The sequence below is a fragment of the Gastrolobium bilobum genome, unplaced genomic scaffold, assembly GCF_033153095.1.
Source record: "Gastrolobium bilobum isolate Gb01-03AN ecotype WA unplaced genomic scaffold, APGP_CSIRO_Gbil_v1 utg7070, whole genome shotgun sequence".
Lineage (NCBI taxonomy): Eukaryota > Viridiplantae > Streptophyta > Magnoliopsida > Fabales > Fabaceae > Gastrolobium > Gastrolobium bilobum.
Window position 1 is genome coordinate 68,442 of NW_026898279.1, and position 20,345 is coordinate 88,786.

At 32.9% G+C, this 20,345-nt stretch overlaps 1 protein-coding gene across 2 annotated transcripts; it reads right to left on the reverse strand.

The window, feature by feature from the left end:
• Window positions 1–3,262: 3,262 nt before the first annotated feature.
• On the reverse strand, window positions 3,263–7,716 carry LOC133314411 (auxin response factor 9-like). 2 transcript variants are annotated; one of them, XM_061515890.1, is made up of 14 exons: window positions 7,344–7,716; window positions 7,127–7,251; window positions 6,808–6,903; window positions 6,512–6,568; window positions 6,258–6,434; window positions 5,969–6,053; window positions 5,783–5,873; window positions 5,484–5,648; window positions 5,272–5,391; window positions 5,131–5,203; window positions 4,893–5,046; window positions 4,278–4,801; window positions 3,976–4,163; window positions 3,263–3,771 (listed from the first exon to the last, which is right to left on the reverse strand). In XM_061515890.1, exons 1-14 carry the CDS (start codon window positions 7,375–7,377, stop codon window positions 3,636–3,638), a joined length of 2,025 nt encoding a protein of 674 aa, XP_061371874.1. In that variant the 5' UTR covers window positions 7,378–7,716; the 3' UTR covers window positions 3,263–3,635. The 2 variants fall into 2 exon arrangements, with proteins under 2 accessions (XP_061371874.1, XP_061371876.1); XM_061515892.1 differs by having other exon boundaries at window positions 3,265–3,771; window positions 6,258–6,410.
• Between the last annotated feature and the right edge of the window lie 12,629 nt (window positions 7,717–20,345).

Below are 20,345 nucleotides of genomic sequence, written 5' to 3' on the forward strand. Positions count from 1 at the left end.
AGATCTAAAAAAAGGTTCTAAAGGTTGGATGGCTATTAAAGTGGATTTGGAGAAGGCTTATGATAGGATAAGTTGGGCTTTTCTTCAAGAAACTCTTAGTTTGGCTGGACTTCCTGAATATCTTATTTAGTTGATCAGGCTTGTGTTTCCACTTCAACCATGGATCTGCTTTGGAATGGTTGTCAAACTGAGGATTTCAAACCCACAAGGGGGATCAGGCAAGGAGACCCCTTGTCTCCTTATCTCTTTGTGCTATGCATTGAGAGGCTGGGACACCTTATTTCTTCAGCCGTGAGTCAGAAAGAATGGAAGACAGTGAAGCTGGGTAGGAAAGGTCCCCCCATTTCTCATTTGTTTTTTGCTGATGATTTGCTTTTATTCATGGAAGCTTCTATCAGTCAAGCTGAGTTAGCTATCAGTATTTTGAATCAGTTTTGCCTTGCCTCTGGTCAGAAGGTGAGTGAGAATAAAACTAGAGTTTGTTATTCAAAAAATGTGAATCATACTAGGAGAATGGAGCTTTGTCAAGTCCTAAAGTTTTCCCCTACGGCTGATTTGGGAAAGTACTTAGGGATGCCCATTCTGCATAAAAGAGTAAATAGGAATACATTCAGGCATATTTTGGAGAAAACAAGCAGTAGGCTCAATGCTTGGAAGCAGAAAACTTTGTCTCTGGCTGGAAGAGTAGTCTTGACCAAGGCTGTTCTTTCAGCTTTACCAATTTATTCTATGCAAACTGCCATGATTCCAGTTGTGACCTGTGATGTTATTGAGCAGCAAATGAGGAGTTTTGTGTGGGGCTCTAGTAGGGAAGTGAAGAAAGTTCATGCTTTACCTTGGAACACAGTTTGCAAACCCAAGAGGGAAGGTGGGTTGGGTATTAGAGGCTTGAGACAAACAAATAGAGCTTGTATAATGAAGGTTGGCCACGGGTTGCTTACAAGCAAGGGTGATCTCTGGGCTAGAGTTTTTAGAGGAAAGTACAAGGTGGAGGAGAACTTGATCCCAAATATTATGAAGAGACTTGAGTCTTCTAATTTGTGGCAGGGGATAACTAGAGTGTGGCCCCAAATTCTGGAGGGTTCTAGAGTCTTGGTGGGTAATGGAAGGAGGTGTTCCTTTTGGAATGACAAATGGGTGGGGGATGGTCCCCTGTAAGATCACATAATTCAGGACATTCCTTGTGACCTGTTAGATGCTGTCACTGGTGACATGGTGCAGGAAGATGGGGATTGGAATTGGCAGAGGTTTGGTAGTTTGTTATCAGATGATACCTTGGGACTGATAGCAGGAATTTGCCATCCTAGTCCTCTAAATGGAGAGGATATGATTATTTGGGATCTCTCAAATGATGGTAGATTCTCCATTGGTTCAGCTTTTGGTAGCCTGAGCCCAGAAAATGCAGCCCATGAGTCTGTTCAATGGAGTTTAATTTGGGACTGGGGGGTCCCCCAAGGATCAAGACCTTCTTTGGCTTGCTCTTGGAGAGAATCTCTTGACTAACCTTCGGAGAAAAGAGAGGCATATGTCTGATAATGATGCTTGTCCTAGATGTTTTAGCAATTCTGAAAGCTGTTTGCATGTGTTAAGGGACTGTGGATGGGCTCAACTTGTATGGAAGTCCTTTGTTAAGCAGGAGAGTTGGGATAGATTTGTAAATCTAAACTTAGTGGATTAGATCCAATCCAATATGTCACCTAAGGGTAGTGTTGTGGAAGGTGACAATGGCTGCATTTTATTTGGCATTATTTGCTGGATGTTATGGAAGGACAGAAATTGCTTTGTTTTTGAGAATCTGAGATCAGATGTAGAGGGGTTATCTAGGAGTGCTTGCATTTATTTTTCTAATTTTATGAATGCCAATGCACTATATAGGACTGCAGGGATTCTGAAGGGTCCTAAAACTGAAATTCTGGTTCATTAGACTCCTCCTCCCTCAGGTTGGGTCAAAGTAAATGTGGATGGCTCAGTTAGGAATCAGAATGGCCAGTGTGGTTGTGGGGGTGTGGTGCGCGATGATACATGCAGATGGGTTATGGGATTTGCAAAGAATCTTGGAAGAGCAAGTTCGGTCAGGGCAGAAGTGTGGGGGGTGCTAGTGGGACTTCATTTAGCATGGGAGAAGGGCTTTAGGAAGGTGTTCCTGGAAGGTGATTCCCGCTTTGCTATCCAGCTTGTGAAGGAGGGATGCCTTCTAAGCCATCCTTGTGCCTCTCTTATTCAAAGGATTAATCAGCTGCTTAGTTATGATTAGCAGGTGAAGATTTCTCATGTGTATAGGGAAAGGAATAGTGTAGCTGATTTCTTTGCTGGTATAGCGAGTAGTTTGGGTTGGGGGACTAGCTTCTTCGAAATTCCTCCTGATGATTGTATAGAGTTGCTTAGTAGGGACTACAGGGGCATTGCTTGGCCTAGATTGGCCAGTGAGATATAGTTCTGTCTTGTTTTAGTTTCCTTTTTTATACAAAAAAAAAAAAAAAAAAAGCCTATACCGGTTAGAGCAAATATACCATTTTACTTATGGTAAAAGGATTTAAAAGGCTTCGTATTATATTGAACTTCCAACTAGGGGAATACGTTTCTAATAAATATGTTTTTCTTATTTCTTAGGAGATCCGGTCAACATCACAAGCCAGCCTTAAAAACTATAACCGGCAACAAATGAACTACAAGCACGTTGACATTAAATATGCATTTACAATTCCATCAACTCCTAGAGTAAATACGAATGTTTCTTTCTCCCATGAACGATTCACAGATCTTTAAACACTTAATACTATTCAAATGAGGCCCAAGCATAATAATACTTATCAGCATTGATAATTCACATAACCTTTGAATTTAAGTATAAGTAGTTAAGTACAATTAGATTGGTTGTCAACGAAACGTATTATACCATGATTTACCGCCACAATTTTCTTACTTTATTATTTTTATTTTATAATTAGTGAATAGCTGGAAATATGGTTCATACGGAACAACATTGTACTCATAACTCTTTACTATTAAGACTTGAATGGCAACATGAAATTTTACCGTTGTTGAGTCTGAGAACTGACTCAAGTGGGAAGAATATACGGGCCTCAAGTGAATATTTTGTGGTGCCACCACCAGATTCAATCCATTTGTTAGGTGAGTCAGTGTCTCACTGGTGCAGTGGACCACTGTATTTCTGAACAATATAATTCCACCAATTTAATGCCATAATTCAAATTTATTGTTGACAGCCATAAACATTGACTCAACCAGATTAGAAATTTTAGAAGGCACAATTGCACACTATGCATACAATCATAAATAGGCCCCTTGACCAAAGAAGGCAAGTCTTAAACATCAAATCCAAACAATTCTTCTTCCAACTTAACATGAATATACACAGACGCTAAGCCTAAATTTGCCTTCTCCCACTAATTTATTAAAGTAATCTATTTTAGTCTTTTCTAGCACAATTAATGCCTGGTGTCTCTAAAAATTAAGTTACAATTAGCTAGTTGTTTCACATCTAATAACATGAAACTTACCTAGCCAAAACACACCAACTTCCTTCCCACAAACAATAGCAGCAACAAGAAAGGATCAACAGTTGGGTGCAGACAAACAGAAACATAAAAGGACAAGAAAAGAATGTCAAAGTTTCAGGTTTCAGTTGTGTCTGAGCTAATTACAGTCCCTTCTTCGATTGAAGAGATTGGAAGTTTGCTTCCTGAACTCATCTTCTTCACATCCTGGCTGGAACAAATGAAGATTCTTCTCACCATATTACAGAATTCACTGCAAGAAAATAATGAGAGAAGGTTACATTAATGAGTACAATAAAGGGAGTAGTTTGACACTGATTTGTGATATTATCTAAGCTCTCATTTTTCTTTTCTCTCCAATTACCATATTTTTCTGCATTTGTTCCTACTAATTTTTATGACAGCACATGCGTGCACCACTGTCGTGTCTTATAATTGAGTTTAAGGAGATACTCACGGCCATGGATCATCTCCCACAAGCATCATATCCCCTTCATCATCAGTGAAGACAATTTCCCACTTATTTCTGACTTGAAGCTGTCCCTTTATGTCGAAAAGCTCTTCTAACTCATCAATAAGTTGATTATACCCATCCAACGTTGTCAAATCCACGGCGCGACCCACTGCAACCCCCTGCATTTGAACCTTTTGACATTTTTTGAACACAAATAGAAAGTTTAAATCAGAAAAAAAATTTAGTATAGACTATATTATATAACATCTAAACTATTATCCAAAAAAAAAATCTATCTTCAAAACCTTGGTGCGACTTCTGCTACAAATTTGCTTGTTCTGAGTCTCCTTTGGGGGTACTTGCTGCTGTTCTTGTTTCCTCTCCTTCGAAGCCTTTGATACATCAGACTTATGGCCAGCATCAATTCTGGACACAGCGCTAACATAGCCTTCAGTTGTAATAACTCTTGGTACATTTACTGCATGTGTTGATGCCTTTTCTACAGCAGGTGAGTTCCTGGAATGATCAATAAGCTCGATTCCAAACAATCGATAACTCGTAGCAGTCTCGATTTTGTTCTCCTTATCAACTTGGTCAACAAGCACAGGATTGTTGTTCAATCTGGATGACTGAGGATTTGAAACAGGCCAAGCCGAGACACTCTTGCTATCATCTGTTGTGTCCTGAATCAAATGAGAAGGACAACTAGAATTTGGAGAAGATAGCCAACTTCCTTCTGTTGTATTCCTTAATATAGTGTTGCTGTTGCTTTTACTACTCATATCAGTACGCCCCGCATCCCAGAAAACAGAAGCAGCCGATGTCGTGTCTAGTTTGAAAGTGGAATGTAGTGTGTCAAACAAAACCAATAACTTGATCAATATAAGAAATGGAAGGAGCTATTAGAAATGATTCCTCACCAACATCTGGAATTTCACTGGGGGGACGAGGCCTTTTAGTCTTTACAACTGTTGGTTGAATTGAGGGTGTCAAAGCAGAAGCCACAAAAGGTTCTATCTCCCATGGTGAAACCCTATCCGGTCTTGTAACAGCTGCAGCTTCATCCCATTGAACCTGGGGATTGACCCGGGAAAAATGAATAACATACCATCACCGAAAATAAAATGATTAATATCAGAATCAAAGATGACAAAATACCTTAAGTGATCGCCATTTTGAATCTACCCAATAAGGAGAAATATCTTCTACTCCAACAACTGTACCCGAAAATCTGAGCAACCATGTATTAGAACAGCTATGTAAAGGTCGCAAAACAAACTACAGTGATAAATTTCCTACCTTTTGTCGTTCTCAGTAGAATCATCCCCCTCAAACCTCATCTTGAACCTCATGCCAACACTAAACTTATTGTTGATAGCCTCCAAGTACCTGTTCACGCTTATGATGAACTGGCTCGTCCTAAGCAAACAAAAGCTCATGTCAACACAATAATCTACTAGTTATTTATCAATAACACATTTTCTAGTTCTTGAAATAAGTATAAATTCTACCTTGGCTTATAATATACTACAAAAAGAGTCTGAGTTGAAACAGCATGAGAGGCAGTTGCAAGCACTCCTAGGTGCATGCTCTGACTGGAAATCACAGATGATGGCAAGCTACTTGGCTGACGAGCAAGACGCCTCACTCCAACGCGTAATTCCCCGTTTTCCCCTCTATAGACAAGATCTTAGTTAAAGTAAAGCTTGTACAGCAAAACAGATAAATTCTTACATGAATTTACAGTAGAAAGCTAGAAGATTTCTGAACTTATATGAATGAAACTAAAGAAAAACAAAAAAATGTTTACCTCAAAAACACAAAGGTATCTCCAGCAACTAATCTCTTGGATGTCACAAAAGTACTCCATCCAGTCGTGAGTAAGTGTCTGCGTGGCTGACCTGATAAAAAAGAAACGCAAGTTCAAGGGAAAATCATTAGGCCATTCCAAAGTCCAATCACAAGAACTGAAATGAAAACTAATCATGTCCATTACCTCTAAATATATGTTTAAAGCGCCATTCATAACCATGAAGATCCTTGGCGACCAATTCTTGTGTTGGTGTTGGTTGAGACATGTCCTATTCCAAACATATTATTTTTCAAACATAAGCAAGGGCCTAAGGTAGTTTGGGAATAAAGGGCAAACCTCGGTGCACAAGGCTCCCTGATTTGAGAGGGTATGGGTGAGCTTGCAAGCAAAGAACTCGAACTTGTAAACTTACGTTAACAAGGAGCAATCTTACCACTCTAATGCTCAATAAAAGTGAAATAGAAAGTAATACCAAAGCAGGAAGGCATTCCGTGGCATGTTTCCTGAGAACAGAGAAGCCACCATGTGTGCTGGTATCTGAAGCCGTTAAGACCTTGCAGAATGAATGAACTGTTGCCCTCGGAGGTTCAGCAGTGCACGGATCAGAGCTAGTAGGCTCAGCTTGCTGATACATTTGTTCCATTAGAATCTAAACCAACGGGGCAAAAGAATCTAAGGTTGAACATGAAAATTATTGAAAGTCAAAAGGGGCAACTACATCCTTACATTAGATTCTGGAACCAAAGTAATCTGTGCATAAACCTCATCTGTTTCTTGTTCAGCCTAAAACATATCAAAATTCAAGGTAAGCTTTTGTTTCCTCTCCCCAACAAAATCACATATTATATTAATTGATAATTTTACACCAAATTGTACATAGAAACACCAGAACCCAGATTATCCTTTGACCATCTTCTCAGCGACCAAACCAAATAAGATTTTTCATTTTTCTTTTATATAATTATTTTAAAAAAATAGTAAAAATAGAAATGAAGGATGATTTTTAAAGAGAAAAGATTTACCAGTAAATGGACATTCACGACACGACAAAGGATCTTTGTGGGAAGTTTCAACAGAGGAATTCTCTGATTCAGTTCTTGATTTGTTGACACCTCTAACTACAACAACAACAACAACAAAAATTAATGAAAAAATTAAAAAAAAAATATTAATCCAGCATAACCAAGATTACCCAACAATTCCATTTTCACAAAATGAAAACAAATTTTCCATACCAAAAAAAAAAAAAAATTCCTGATAAGGAAAAGAGAGAGAGAGAGAGAGAGTGAAAGTTTTTTGCAAGAGTGCTATGTAACAAAAGGGAATGAAATGAAAACTTACTTGCTCGGTGTGTCCTTGAGGGAAATAGAAGACTCTCTGGCCAACACCAGGAACATCGACCAGTGGGCCCGCACAGGCCTTCCATTGCTGCACATACAGCTCATCCTCACCGGAACAAACCACCCCTTCACAAAAAAAAAAAACAGAACCACAATCAGCTTCTACGGTTAACCACAAAAAAAGAAACCTCAGATTCTCAGAAACATTCGATTCCCACCTTCAGCCGAAACATTTGACCCACGATTCAACATCGTTCAACACAAGTCAACAAACCCAAAAACCCAAAAAAAAATAAAAATGAAAAAGATAATTGTCACTTCGTCAAGCTTTAGGAACCAATCTGAATCCTCCTCCTCATTCCACACAACAAAAAACAAAACCGTTTATATTGAACAACGAGATCCCTGAGAGGAGGAAACAGTGTGTAACGAAATAGCAACAACAATAACACCAAGCAAATGAAGCAATCCTCTGAAAACGGTTACAGACAGAAGCAGTTTCATCAACAACGTGCGTTCTGTGTCTCTAAGAAGCTGGGAAAGGAAACGGCGTTTACTCGGTTCCAATTAAATAAATAAAATAAAATAAATAGCAACACTCCCCGTTGGATGGAGTCCTTTTGTTTATTTATTTATACATGGTCCAATTTTGTTGTTGCTCCCTCAATTTATTATTTTCTATTTTTTATTTTTTATTTTTTATTTCAACTTGTGTTGTGTCATGTGTGTCTCTTTTGTGTTGTCTATTCCCACCAGACATAATAAACAACCCTATTACAGTGGGTGTGTTAGTTGTTACTGAACATGCCAATATGGTTTTTTTATTTAATATATTTATATTAGGATGTTATACTTTACCCTATTTTTTTAAAAGTATTTTTTTTTATTGCAGAAATATTTTTTTACCATATTCATATAAAAGTAAGTGAATTTTATTATTTTTCTTTTTTCCCACAATGTGACTCACTTATTTTTATGTGAGTGTGACAAAAAAATTTATACAATAATAAAAATATTATTTTTTTTATATCGTTCCTAATTATTATTTTGAGAAGAGTCAACTTTTTGAACGGTTTAAATTTACTTACAGTTAAAATTCTCCGTTACTTTTGAAATTTAAAATCAATGATTAAAAAGAGCAAAAATTAACTTTTTTTTATTTGTAATAAAAAATTAACTGTCTTTAATTCTAAATTAATCTAACCATTAATCTAATGATGAGAATGGTAAATGTAAAATGAAGATACGTGGTTAAATGATTTATCACTTGACCTTACGTGATTACAAAAAATATATCATTTAACCCCTTGAAGTTTCAAAGTATCATGTATACCCACTATGATTATAAAAATGTATCACTTAGATCTCTTGTAGTCTCTTACATACATACGCACGCACACACATGCACACGCATGGACGCGCGCACATACTTATATATATAACATTTATTTAAATGTTTCATTTAAGCATTTGATTCACGATAAAAATATTTATTATTTTATTTTATTTGAATTAAATTCATTAGATGATACACATTTAAATTTTGTGGTCTTATATTTTTATCATAAAAAAAAAAATTTAAGTCAAATATTATTTTATTTATTAATTTACAAATATTATTTTATTTATTTATTTGACATTGTTATAATATTTTAAAAATATAACAATATGTCTTTAATTTATCTTGAATAATATTCTTAATTTTAAATATATATTTTTACATAACTAAAAAAATTTAAGATGATTTTTAAAATAATTTCAAAATCTTTAAATATTTTTAAATTTAATCATTAATACTTAATTTTACTAAAAGTTTGTTTGATAATATCATAATTATATAAAATAAAAGTTAGAAAAAAAATAAAGAATTTTATATTTATAAGACCTTTGAAGTCTAAATGATTTATTTTTGTTACCATGATGGGTGTAAGTGAATATTTGAAATCAGATAAGGTTAAATGATAAATTCGTGTAACCACAATATGTATAAATGCTAAGTTTGAAATCACAAGAGGTTAAGTGATACACCATTAAATCACAACGGGTGAAATTAAAGTTTTTTCAAAAATAATAATAATAATAATTCAATCTAGGATGAGATTTTTTTCTTTGATAGAAAGAAGCACATCTTTCTATACAAATTAGTTTTTAAAGACTAAATTTTTCTGTTATAATTATTTATTATCGTAGAGTTTGATATATGGTGTGCATGACAACATTCCCGGAATCAATTTTTATTTTTTAATTTCTGTTCTCGGGAACAGAAATGGATAGAAAACTCGTTTGGTAAAATCGATTTATTTTTTTATTCCGGGATGAACCGATTTATTTTTTATGCTGAGGAACAGAAAAAAGAATAAAAAAATTCTACTTTTTTTTCCCGAACACAAAATGAGAAACACTTATCTCGCTCAATTACCCTCCACCACTACCATCATCACCGCCGCCACCACCATCCCGACACAACCACGGTTACCATCGTCGTACCACCACCACCACCTTCACGTCACCACCATCGTCATTACCAACACCACCACCACCACCACTACCATCACCGTCACCACCATTGTCATTACCACCGTCACTAACCACAACCACCATCATCGTAGCCACTGCCATCACCACCACAATGCCACCACTACTACTGCCATCGTTGTCGCTGCCGCCGCCACCATGTCATCTCCATCACCATTATCGTAGACACCACCGCCACCACCATTACCACCATCGTCGTCGCCACCACTACCATTATCATGCCACTGCCACCACCATGTTATCATCATCACCATCGTCGTAGACACTGCCGTCACCACCACCACTACCACCGTCGCTGCCACTATGCCACCATTACCACCACTGCCGCTGCTACCACTACCTTTATCACGTCATTGCCACCGCCACCACCACCACTACACCATCGCCATCGCCACCACCACCATGTCGTCATCATCACCACCACCATCGCCACTATTATCACCACCATCGTTGCGGCCACTGCTGTCACCATCACCACATATACGTCACCGCCACCACCACAACCATCATTGTCACCACCATTATCACTACTATCACCGCCACCATCGACGTAACTACTACCGTCACATCACTACCACCGCCGTCGCTGTCACCATTACCTCCGCCATCATTTCCATGTCATCACCACTATTGTCACCGCTGCCACCACCATTACCACTACCATGACATCACCTCCACCACCACTATGATGCCATCGCTATCGCCACCACCACCACAACGCCACTACTACAACCACCACTGCCGCCACCACCACCACCACCCCACCATATGTAAAGGAAAGTGATGATCCAAATTTTTTTTATGCTTAATAGGAATTATTTTTTATTCTATTATTTGTTATGTTATCAAACACAATTCTCATTCTCGGAATAAATTTTTTTTTTCTCAGTAATTGTTCCAAGGCACAGAAATATAAAAGAATTGTTTCTTTTCAGAAACAGTGCCAGGAAACAGAATGGTTGTCATGCACACCCATATTGTTTACCAAATTTATGTGTAAGTTTTTTAAGAAAGTTTATGCATGTGAAACTTAAAGTATGAACTTTTTATACTAAAAACATGTTTCAAAATTTTGTGCTAACTAGATAAGTTTGTTTAAAAATAAAATAAAAACCCAAAATAATAATGCATATTAAAAAAGGGAAAAATGTTTATCATTTTAAATGACATAAAATGACATCATTTTATGAGAGAGATAGACACAAAATAAATTTTATATTTAAAATTTAAATTAAAAAAAACCACCCACTTTCTCCTCATGATTTTCATTCCTTGTGTCTATCTCTCTCATAAAATGACATAACTTATGTCATTTAAAATGACAAATATCAAACCCTTAAAAAAACTAAAAAAATTTACTCAGAAAACAAAAGCACTTAACACTTGTCAGTTATCCCTCAATTATATCTCCAAATTACTTTATTTCGTGTTAATCATTATTATTTTTATTTATTTATTATTTAATTACTATTATTTCAATTTATTTCTTTGCATGTAAAATAATAGTCAAAGTTTTATGTCTTTATAGCCTTAAATAACACACACACAAAGCCTTCGAAAATAAAATATCGATAAACAAAAAAAAAATTATCATTTCTTTTTATCTAACTATTAATATTTTATAAAGGGATACATTTTTCTTATGTCGTAGGAAAAAATTACCTCATGTTGTAGAAATAAAAGTATAAGTGGGACCCACAGGTAAGAGAAAAGAGAAAAAAGAGCAATGAGACCTAACCCATTTTTATGTGTGTAGGAGAGTTATTTATATCATGTAAAATGAGATAAACATAACCCTTTTATAAAATAGTGTGATTTTCATTTGGTGCATCTTTAATAGAACCAAGTCAACCAACCCATCCTCACAAGGTATTTGGCATGAAATGATTTCTAGGCTTTTAGTTTATGACAAATTATCCTCTCAATTCAAGTTATATACGTATCCAAAAACAATCTGGTTATTTACCCATATTTATTTATTTTTTTTATTTTTTTGCATATTTACCAATATTTTAATTCATTCCCTTTTAGTCACTATTGTTCTAACTTATTTCTTTTATTGGATTAATGTTTTTTATGTTATAGTAGATAATTTTATCTTCTTTATATACATAAAAATATGTAGAATCATGTGAAGAGAAGAGAAAGAAAAAAAGCACGGGCCCACACATTTTGAGAAAACCTTCGGTGCAGTGGTACTACCTAAATCCTTGCTAAAAAAGGAAAGTTTTTAGGATTTAAAAAGGAATATAAAGAAAAATATGGATTAAAATGGAAAAAATAATTTTCCTATTTAGTAAAAGGGTACCAAATTGTTTACCAAAAAAAAGAGTACCGAATTTGGTACTCCCGTTGTATTGAAAAAATTTCCAACAAGGAGGGCTTAACAACCCCAAATCAAAGAAACAAAAACTACGGGATATTAGATAAGCGGAGTATTGAAATATTCAAGTGTGATTAAATCATATGTTAGTTGATAATGAGTTAAGTGAAATCCATATAAGTAGAATGGTCCATGAACTTAATTATTAATATTTTAGATTGAGATTTGGTGTTGAATTCACTTGACATAATTAATCCAACTTAACTCATGACATGGAATAGTACTCTAGACACTCATTGCATTTAGCATAAAAGAGATTTATAAATTTATTTTCTCGTAAGATAATAAAGTTTTTTTATGTTTATAGCTTTGCACTACATGTATTACATGCATGTATGAAATATGCCGAAAGCATGAAGTGTGGCTCTTGAAACATATAATACTCTAGACAATCATTGCATTTTCTCAAAAGAGATTTGGCGCGAAGTAAAAAAGCTTTTGTTGTACTAATCATATGAAGAATTAGAAGTTCTAAGCTTTTCTTTGGGCTCTTGATTTGTCTATCAAGGTCAAAGTTGTGTTGCTCCAATTGTACCGTTGTACGAGTCATAAGGACACTGCATCATATCTAATATCCGTGTTTATAGATCTAGCTTGCTGGTTTGCTGCTTACCCGAGATCTCCATTATTCATTTCATTCGTTTGCATGTTGAGATTTCTTGGAATTGATGGTCCAATTGAGAAATGGTGGAATTAACATGGTTATAATTAGACTCGTGTTGTTATTTATTTAGTTATTTATTTTCAATTGATAAATTAAGTTCTTCATTCTTTGGAAATCATGCAAAGCTAGAAATGAATACAATTTTTTTTTTCCTTTATGAAAGGATATAAAACTTTAATCTCTGTGAGTTGGTATGCGATTACCATTTTGTAAAATGTAAGGAAACATATCAGTTTCAGAAATTTAGGGTATGTTTAAATTCTATTTTTAAAAATAGTTTTTAATTTTCAGAATGAAAAATAACTATTAGATAATATCTATTTTTTAAAAAATAATCCTAAAAAATATTTGTATTTTGTAAAAATAATTCCTAAAAGTTGTTCCTACTTTTTATTTTAAGAATCAAATTTAAAGGGTCTGTTTGATTGTGTTTTATATTTTTTTATTCTTAAAAATATTTTGTAGAGTAATCAATGAAATTAGCGTTTTTTGTATTTTTTATTTTAAAAATTAAAAGTTAAAACACAAAACAGAAACAACGGAAATATGCTCTTTAAATTTGATTTTAAAAATTAAAAAATAAATATAATTTGAAATTACTTTTACAAAGTAAGTATTATCAAACAAGTTTTTTTTTTATTTTTTAGTTCTGAAAATTAAAAAATACATTTTTAAAAATAGAATTCAAAAAACAGGCCCATATTTCAGTTGTTTTTGTTTTGTGTTTTAACTTTTAATTTTTTTAAAAAAAATACTCATTTCATTAATTACTCTACAAAATAGTTTTAAAAAGAATGCAAAATTTGAATACTAGTCAACTTTTCTTATTTTATTGTCTTTTGGATTTTTCAGTTTCTTCTTCCTTCATTTTCATATTAAAAAAATACCAAGAAATAAAATTTTCAGCCTTTAAATTATGGGTTTGGTGTTTGTCATTTTAAATGACATAAGTTATGTCATTTTAGGAGAGAGATAGACATAGAAAAATGGAAATTATGGAAGAGAGAAAGTGAATGGTGTTTTTAATTTAAAATTTAAATAAATTTTTTTCTATGTCTGTCTCTTTTTTAAACGGACAAAGTGTTATGTCATTTAAAATGACAAATATTTTTTTTCCTTAAATTATATATATGAGAGAGATCTTTTGACTATAGTATAAGACTTGTAAGTCTTAATTTCCATCTCAGCCGTTGATTTTTCTCCATCTAACAATTGTCATTTATTTGAAATTAATAATTAATTAATTAGTATAGTTCAATAAATTATTATCGTTAAATGAATAAAAATTAACGGTTAAGATAGAGAGTAAGACTTATAAATCTTATACAGAAGTCAAAAGATCTCTCTCCACACACATATATATATATATGTATATATATAACATTTACAGTTTTACAATTTATGTAAAAAAAATTGGATATCATTTCTTATGCTATACTATACTATATTAAAAAAAAATATTAAACTTATCCATTTATACTTTTAGTTTTAAAAAATCATTTTATGTTAGAGATGTTCCCGTTAACATAATATGAACATGATACGAGATTGTCTTATTTAAGTAGACCCGCATTCACATTTGTGTTATGTTCATGTTAGCAAAAAATGATACGTAAAAATTAATGTCATGTTATTGTCAATCCGCAAATAAGACATTGACCTTTGCCAAAAAATTTATAGGTTATTGTGTCATTTTATATTATATCAACTCACATAATAAGACAAATACTCTGAGATTAATAGATTATTCATATCGTGTCAATCTAAAAAATAAATGTTGTTTTCATGTAAAAATGAATCTTTATTCATATAGCATTTGGATTGAGTATACTTACATTTATGATCGACTTCAATCCGACGCCAACATACATCCGAATCAGCACATAGTCTAAATCATATACTACAAAATCATAATAAGAATTTTCATAAAATATAAATATCCACATAATATGAGAGCTAAACCATCAATCTAATTTGAATTTGAGGGGATAAAACAAATTTTAATCTAAATCCAACAATTGTATTTAATAACCATGTTAACAAAACCTAAGTAGTAGTACATTATATAAGTAAATAAAATAAATATTAGTGATACAATGTTAAACTGTGAAATAATCAATTATACCATACAAAATGTTGAAAAAAATCTCATCACTGAGTCAGAAAGGTTAGAAGTCAAAGTAAAGGAAAAAAAAAAATCCTAAAATTGTTTTCGAGCGTTGAACTTGAACATGAGTGGAGTGCGTGGTGGTGGAATCAGGGAACGGCGTATTGAGATGCGTATGGTTGGGGATAACGGAGACGGAAGAATATCGTGAAGTCCGTTACCGTTAGCTGCCGTCTGTTTCGTTGTCTGCTTCGAAGCAAGCAACAGGGTTGGCTTGAGTTACCCCAGCACAAGGCACGACCATTATTTCATTTCTTCTGTTCATTTTCAACCTTTTATTTTTATTTTATTTTTATATTTGTCAACTTGATCCTTCCAAGTTCTGATAATTGCGCAATGTGCCACTGTTGAGGGACCCACATCTACAATGATATTGATGAATAATGGCCTTCCATTGGATTTTCATGGGAACCAATGAAATGATTCTGTTTATGCAAGTATATGTTTTTTTAATAACAATTATTGAGTAACCAACTTGCATCTTGTAGGAGTATTTTTATACATTTGATTAAGGAAGTTTTTTTTTTACTTTAAATAATATAATTTTATGTTATTTAAAATAAAATTAATTATGTTTTGGTGAATTTTTATCTAATAATATTTTCTCTTTCTCTCTCGTCTGATTCTGTGGAGAAAAAAGAATATATATATAAAAAGAGTTCGTTTTTTCTGCAGTTACTGCTGATAAGTTATCTGCAGTAAGCCCAATACGACGTCGTTTTGGGCAAAAGTCATGGTGTATTTGTAATTTTAATTTATTTCAGGGTTATAATAGTCGTTATATTTATAATTTTTTAAAATTTCAATATCAAAACGACGTCGTTTTCGGAATAAATGCAGATAACTTATGTGCATTAACTGCAGAAACATTTTTCCCGTATAAAAAATCACAAAATATACATCAAAAACATATTATGTGATTTAGGGTGTGCGTGACAAGTTGACAACTTTCGAAGAATTATTTTTTTTTAATTTCTGTTCTTAGGAACAGAAATAGATAGAAAACTCATTTGGAAAAATCGGTTTATTTTTTTTCCTAAGATGAATTAATTCAATTTTTGTATTGGGGAACAAAAAAAAGAATAAAAAAATTTCTGTATTTTTGTTCCTGAGTACAAAATGAGAAATACTTATTTATCTCACTCACTCTCTACCACTATCATTATCATCACCACCACTATCATCCCGACACGACCACCGGCACCTTCGTCGCCGCCATCGTTGTACCACCAATGTCGTCGCCACCACCTCCACCCATTGCCACAATCACCACCACCTCCACCCATTGCCACAATCACCACCACCATGCCACCGTCATCACCACCACTACCACAGCCACCACCATCATTGTCACCAACCACCACCACCATCATCGCAACCACTACTGTCACGACCACCATCGCCGCCACCCCTACCACCACCGTCACCAACAACCACTATCATCGCTGCAGCCACTGCCATCACCACCACCACCACCACTATCATCACCACGTCATAGCCACCGTCGCCACCACCACCATCACCAACCATCACCAACAATCACTGCTGTCACCACCACCCCCATGTCATCATCACCACCACTACCACTCCACCACCACAAACGTAGCCACTGCCACCACCACCATCGCCACCATTACCACCACCATCGTCGCTTCCACTGCTGTCATGACCACCACCACCACCATCATCACCACTATTACCACCACCACACTGCCACCGCCACCATCATACCATATGGAAAGAAAAGTGATGATCCGAAAAAAAATTATGCTTAATAGGAAATAATTTTTTATTATATTATTTGTGTGTTATCAAACGTAATTTTCATCATTAGAATAAAAATAGAACATGTTATCAAACACTTTTTTTTTTCCTCAGAAACTGTTCTAAGGCACAGAGATAATAAAGAATTATTATTTTTTCTAGAAATAGTACTAAGGAACAAAATGATTGTCATGCACACGCTTAAAATAACAAATACTTTTCTCATTAATTAATAGTAATTGAAGGTCAAATTGAATAAACTTATTTTACTAAAAATAATTCACGATATTTAGCCGTAATTTCTTTTATTGTTTTTATTCGATAAAGTGGAGATTTTATTTAATTTTTCAATCTTAATTGATCATTTTCATTTATTTAATAACTACGTGAGAAGAAATTTATTTAAGAAGTTTCTTTTTTGAAGTAAAAAATGATTGTAAAGTGACATATAGCATAAACTTTATGGGAAATGCATTTGTTATGTTGCAAGATAAATGAATAGTTGTTATGTTAATAAAAAGACAAATTATATAATATTAAAAAAGTGAGAGGACACATTATGCAATGTATTTAACTTGTCAATTAATGCATTTGATATGTTTATGCTAGTATAGAGAATTTGCTCTGATAATTTATAAGTTGCACATATAAGTGAGGCCTATTGGAGTTTATACATAAGAGGAATCTTTTATCCTAGATAAATATCCCTTCTCTCATATAGATGAGACCTTTATGCTTTTTCTCCTTGGCTATCAAGCTAATTCTCCACATTTTCACCAGAACTGAGCCCATAAACACACATTTCCCTTTTACTTAGCTTAGCCCGAAGTTATACCATCAATTTAAATTATCAGAGCTCTTTCTCTATATACTTGATTATCTTATCCCTAACCTACTGTATATTGATCACTTCGAATTTAAAAAATGATTTGATTTAATTGAATTTGATTTAGAAGTCAAATATTATGCTTAGGCTAAATAGTAAATTTAGATTTGAATTGATTTAAAAACCTCAAGTTTTAAACTCATTAAAAAAAGGAATGTTTTATTTTTTATATTATTTTATATTTTTACTCTGCTTGATTGAAATTTTAATAAAGTTTAATAATCTATTTATAAAAATTTGAATCTTAAAAATCCTATAAATTTTTGAAAAAACTATATATTAAAAGATTTAAACTTATAAGATTTTATGAACAAATTTATTTATTATTTTTAAATTTATAAATATAAGTTTAATTTGCAAATCAAGTCGAATTCCTTTTTAATGCTTCAAAAGATATTCTACACACTTTCTGAATTTTATAGATACTAAAAAGTTATAATTTTGATTGAATAATTTCTATTTTTAACTACTTAATTTGCAATATATTATTTTAACAATATCATTTAAGACAACAACAACTACCATCAATTTCCCCCCTCACAAAAGGAATACATATGGGCGCGCAGTTCTTTGTGTGAAGGAGGAGATGCAAAAGGAATTTAAATCTTATCCTTAATTGTTTTATAGAAACATAAAATTATCTTAAATATTTTTTATGTTACGCAAAGTATCAAGATTAAATTCACAAATATATATGCCCTATTCTCGCTAAACTTTGAACTACCCAGGAAAAATTATTTTTTACTAGGAATAGGATATTATATGTAGCTTTTTTTTTCATGTATACTTTATCTACTTTTTTTCAATACCGTTACATCACAATCTCAAGAGCAAAGAAAAAGAGTGAAAGTTAATTGAGATTGCGATCAAATTATATTAGAGAAAAATAAATATCGATTGGGTAAGCATTAAAAAATAAGTATAATATCCAGTCTCTCTCTCTATATATATTATATCAATTATTTTTTCTCCAAATTTTAATTAAGGTGATGCTAAACTAAGATTTTATGTTAATACATTATATAAAGTTTTAACGAAGATTAAATAAAAAAACGATAGACACAATTTATGAAGATAAAAGTTGGTAAAGTGGGAGAAGAAGAGAGATGAGAGGCGCAGAGAAGTAATAAAATGTTTATTTAAAGTAGGTTTGACGTAATGGGGTTTATTATAAATTAAGCAAACACATGGAAATTTGGGTGGTGCTGATCTACGGATAGGGAAAGTCTTCATAGTATTCGAAGGCGTAGTTGAATAACAATATTCTTCATTCATAGGACATGACCTAATTTTGCTAGTCAGATTGAGATCATATAGCAAGCCTTGTCGGAGAATATGCACTTTAGATGCCTGCTGAGGAGTTTTTTTGAGTCTTTTTTCTATTATTACTGTTCACCATGTCTATTCTCTCAACCTCAATCAAATTGGATTTGTAATTTTCTTTCTCAAGATCATATACATGTCTTCAAATTTTGTTTACTTTAATTTAATAAATTATGGCGTAATCATCAATAAAAAATTAAAATAAATTCACATAAAAGTGTGTTTATTTGTTCGTATTTACTGAAATATAACCTAAAATGGTTAGTGATTATCAATATATATAGTCGCGCCTCATTTTTCAAAGTGCAATATATATAGTTGACGTCGCGCCTCATTGTTCAAAGTCTTTATATTTGAAACTTCAATCATATTCATGTATGATTTATCAAACACGAAACAACTCTATCAGACAATATTGTATTTTATTATGAATTATGAGGAAGGTTATATTTATAAATATTTTTGTTCACAAACTTTTACAAACTACATTATGTCTGACCAGTCATATATTAATCAAGAATGTATGACCAGTCATACTTAGTGTAATTTGTAAAAAAAAATTTGTAAACAGATTCTTCCTATTTTATTATTACATTAAACTAAAATGACATATCATTTTAACTTATTTTAAATATTCTCTCTGAAACAAAGAAGGATCTAAAACCCATTTTTTCAATATTTTTTCATATATTGAATTAAATAACATTATCAATAGATAACAAAAAGAAAAACATGTCATATCTAAAATGGATTATAGTTGTATTTTACGGTTGAAATTATATATTTTTTTCTTTATTAAATGGATTTAATGTTTTTGTTTTTGTTACAAAAATTATTTTTTATGTCATACTCACATAAAAGTGAGCTGGTTCTGTTATTTTTTTTTTTCTCTCTTCCTTTTGTAATAAGATCTACTCATTTTTTATGTGGATGTGGCAGAAAAAAAAATTTCTACAAAAAAATAGAAATATTTCTCCATTATTAAATATAGTAATTAGGAAATGATTATTACGTTAGAGAATATAGTGATAAATAAGAAGTTAGGAGAAGCGTTTGTTTATGGCCGAACCATTGCGTATGTTCACAGCGATAGTTTTTCGGTCGAACGGTTGTGTTTCAACACTTGCGAATAAATGCAATCGTAAATCATGGCCATCCGTTTTCTATAAATTGTGGGGTATATTCATCATAATCCGGTTAGCAAATTTTCCACTTCTTACATTTGTTTATACATTCATAATCTTACTCCGTGCGATTATTCTACCATTGGGCATTCGTCAGCACTCTTTGAGTGTGCAGTGCCACCATTCAAAAGAGGTAAATCCATAGAAGATACTATTGGGGACACCATTCCATCTTGAAGATTTTGAAAGGGATAAAAAGTTTAGTTAAAATATTTCAATTGTTGAAAACGGGAAACAAACTTTGACTAATTCATTGAGAGAATTAGATATTAGACAAATCAATGTGACCAAAACATAATACAAATAAAATATGT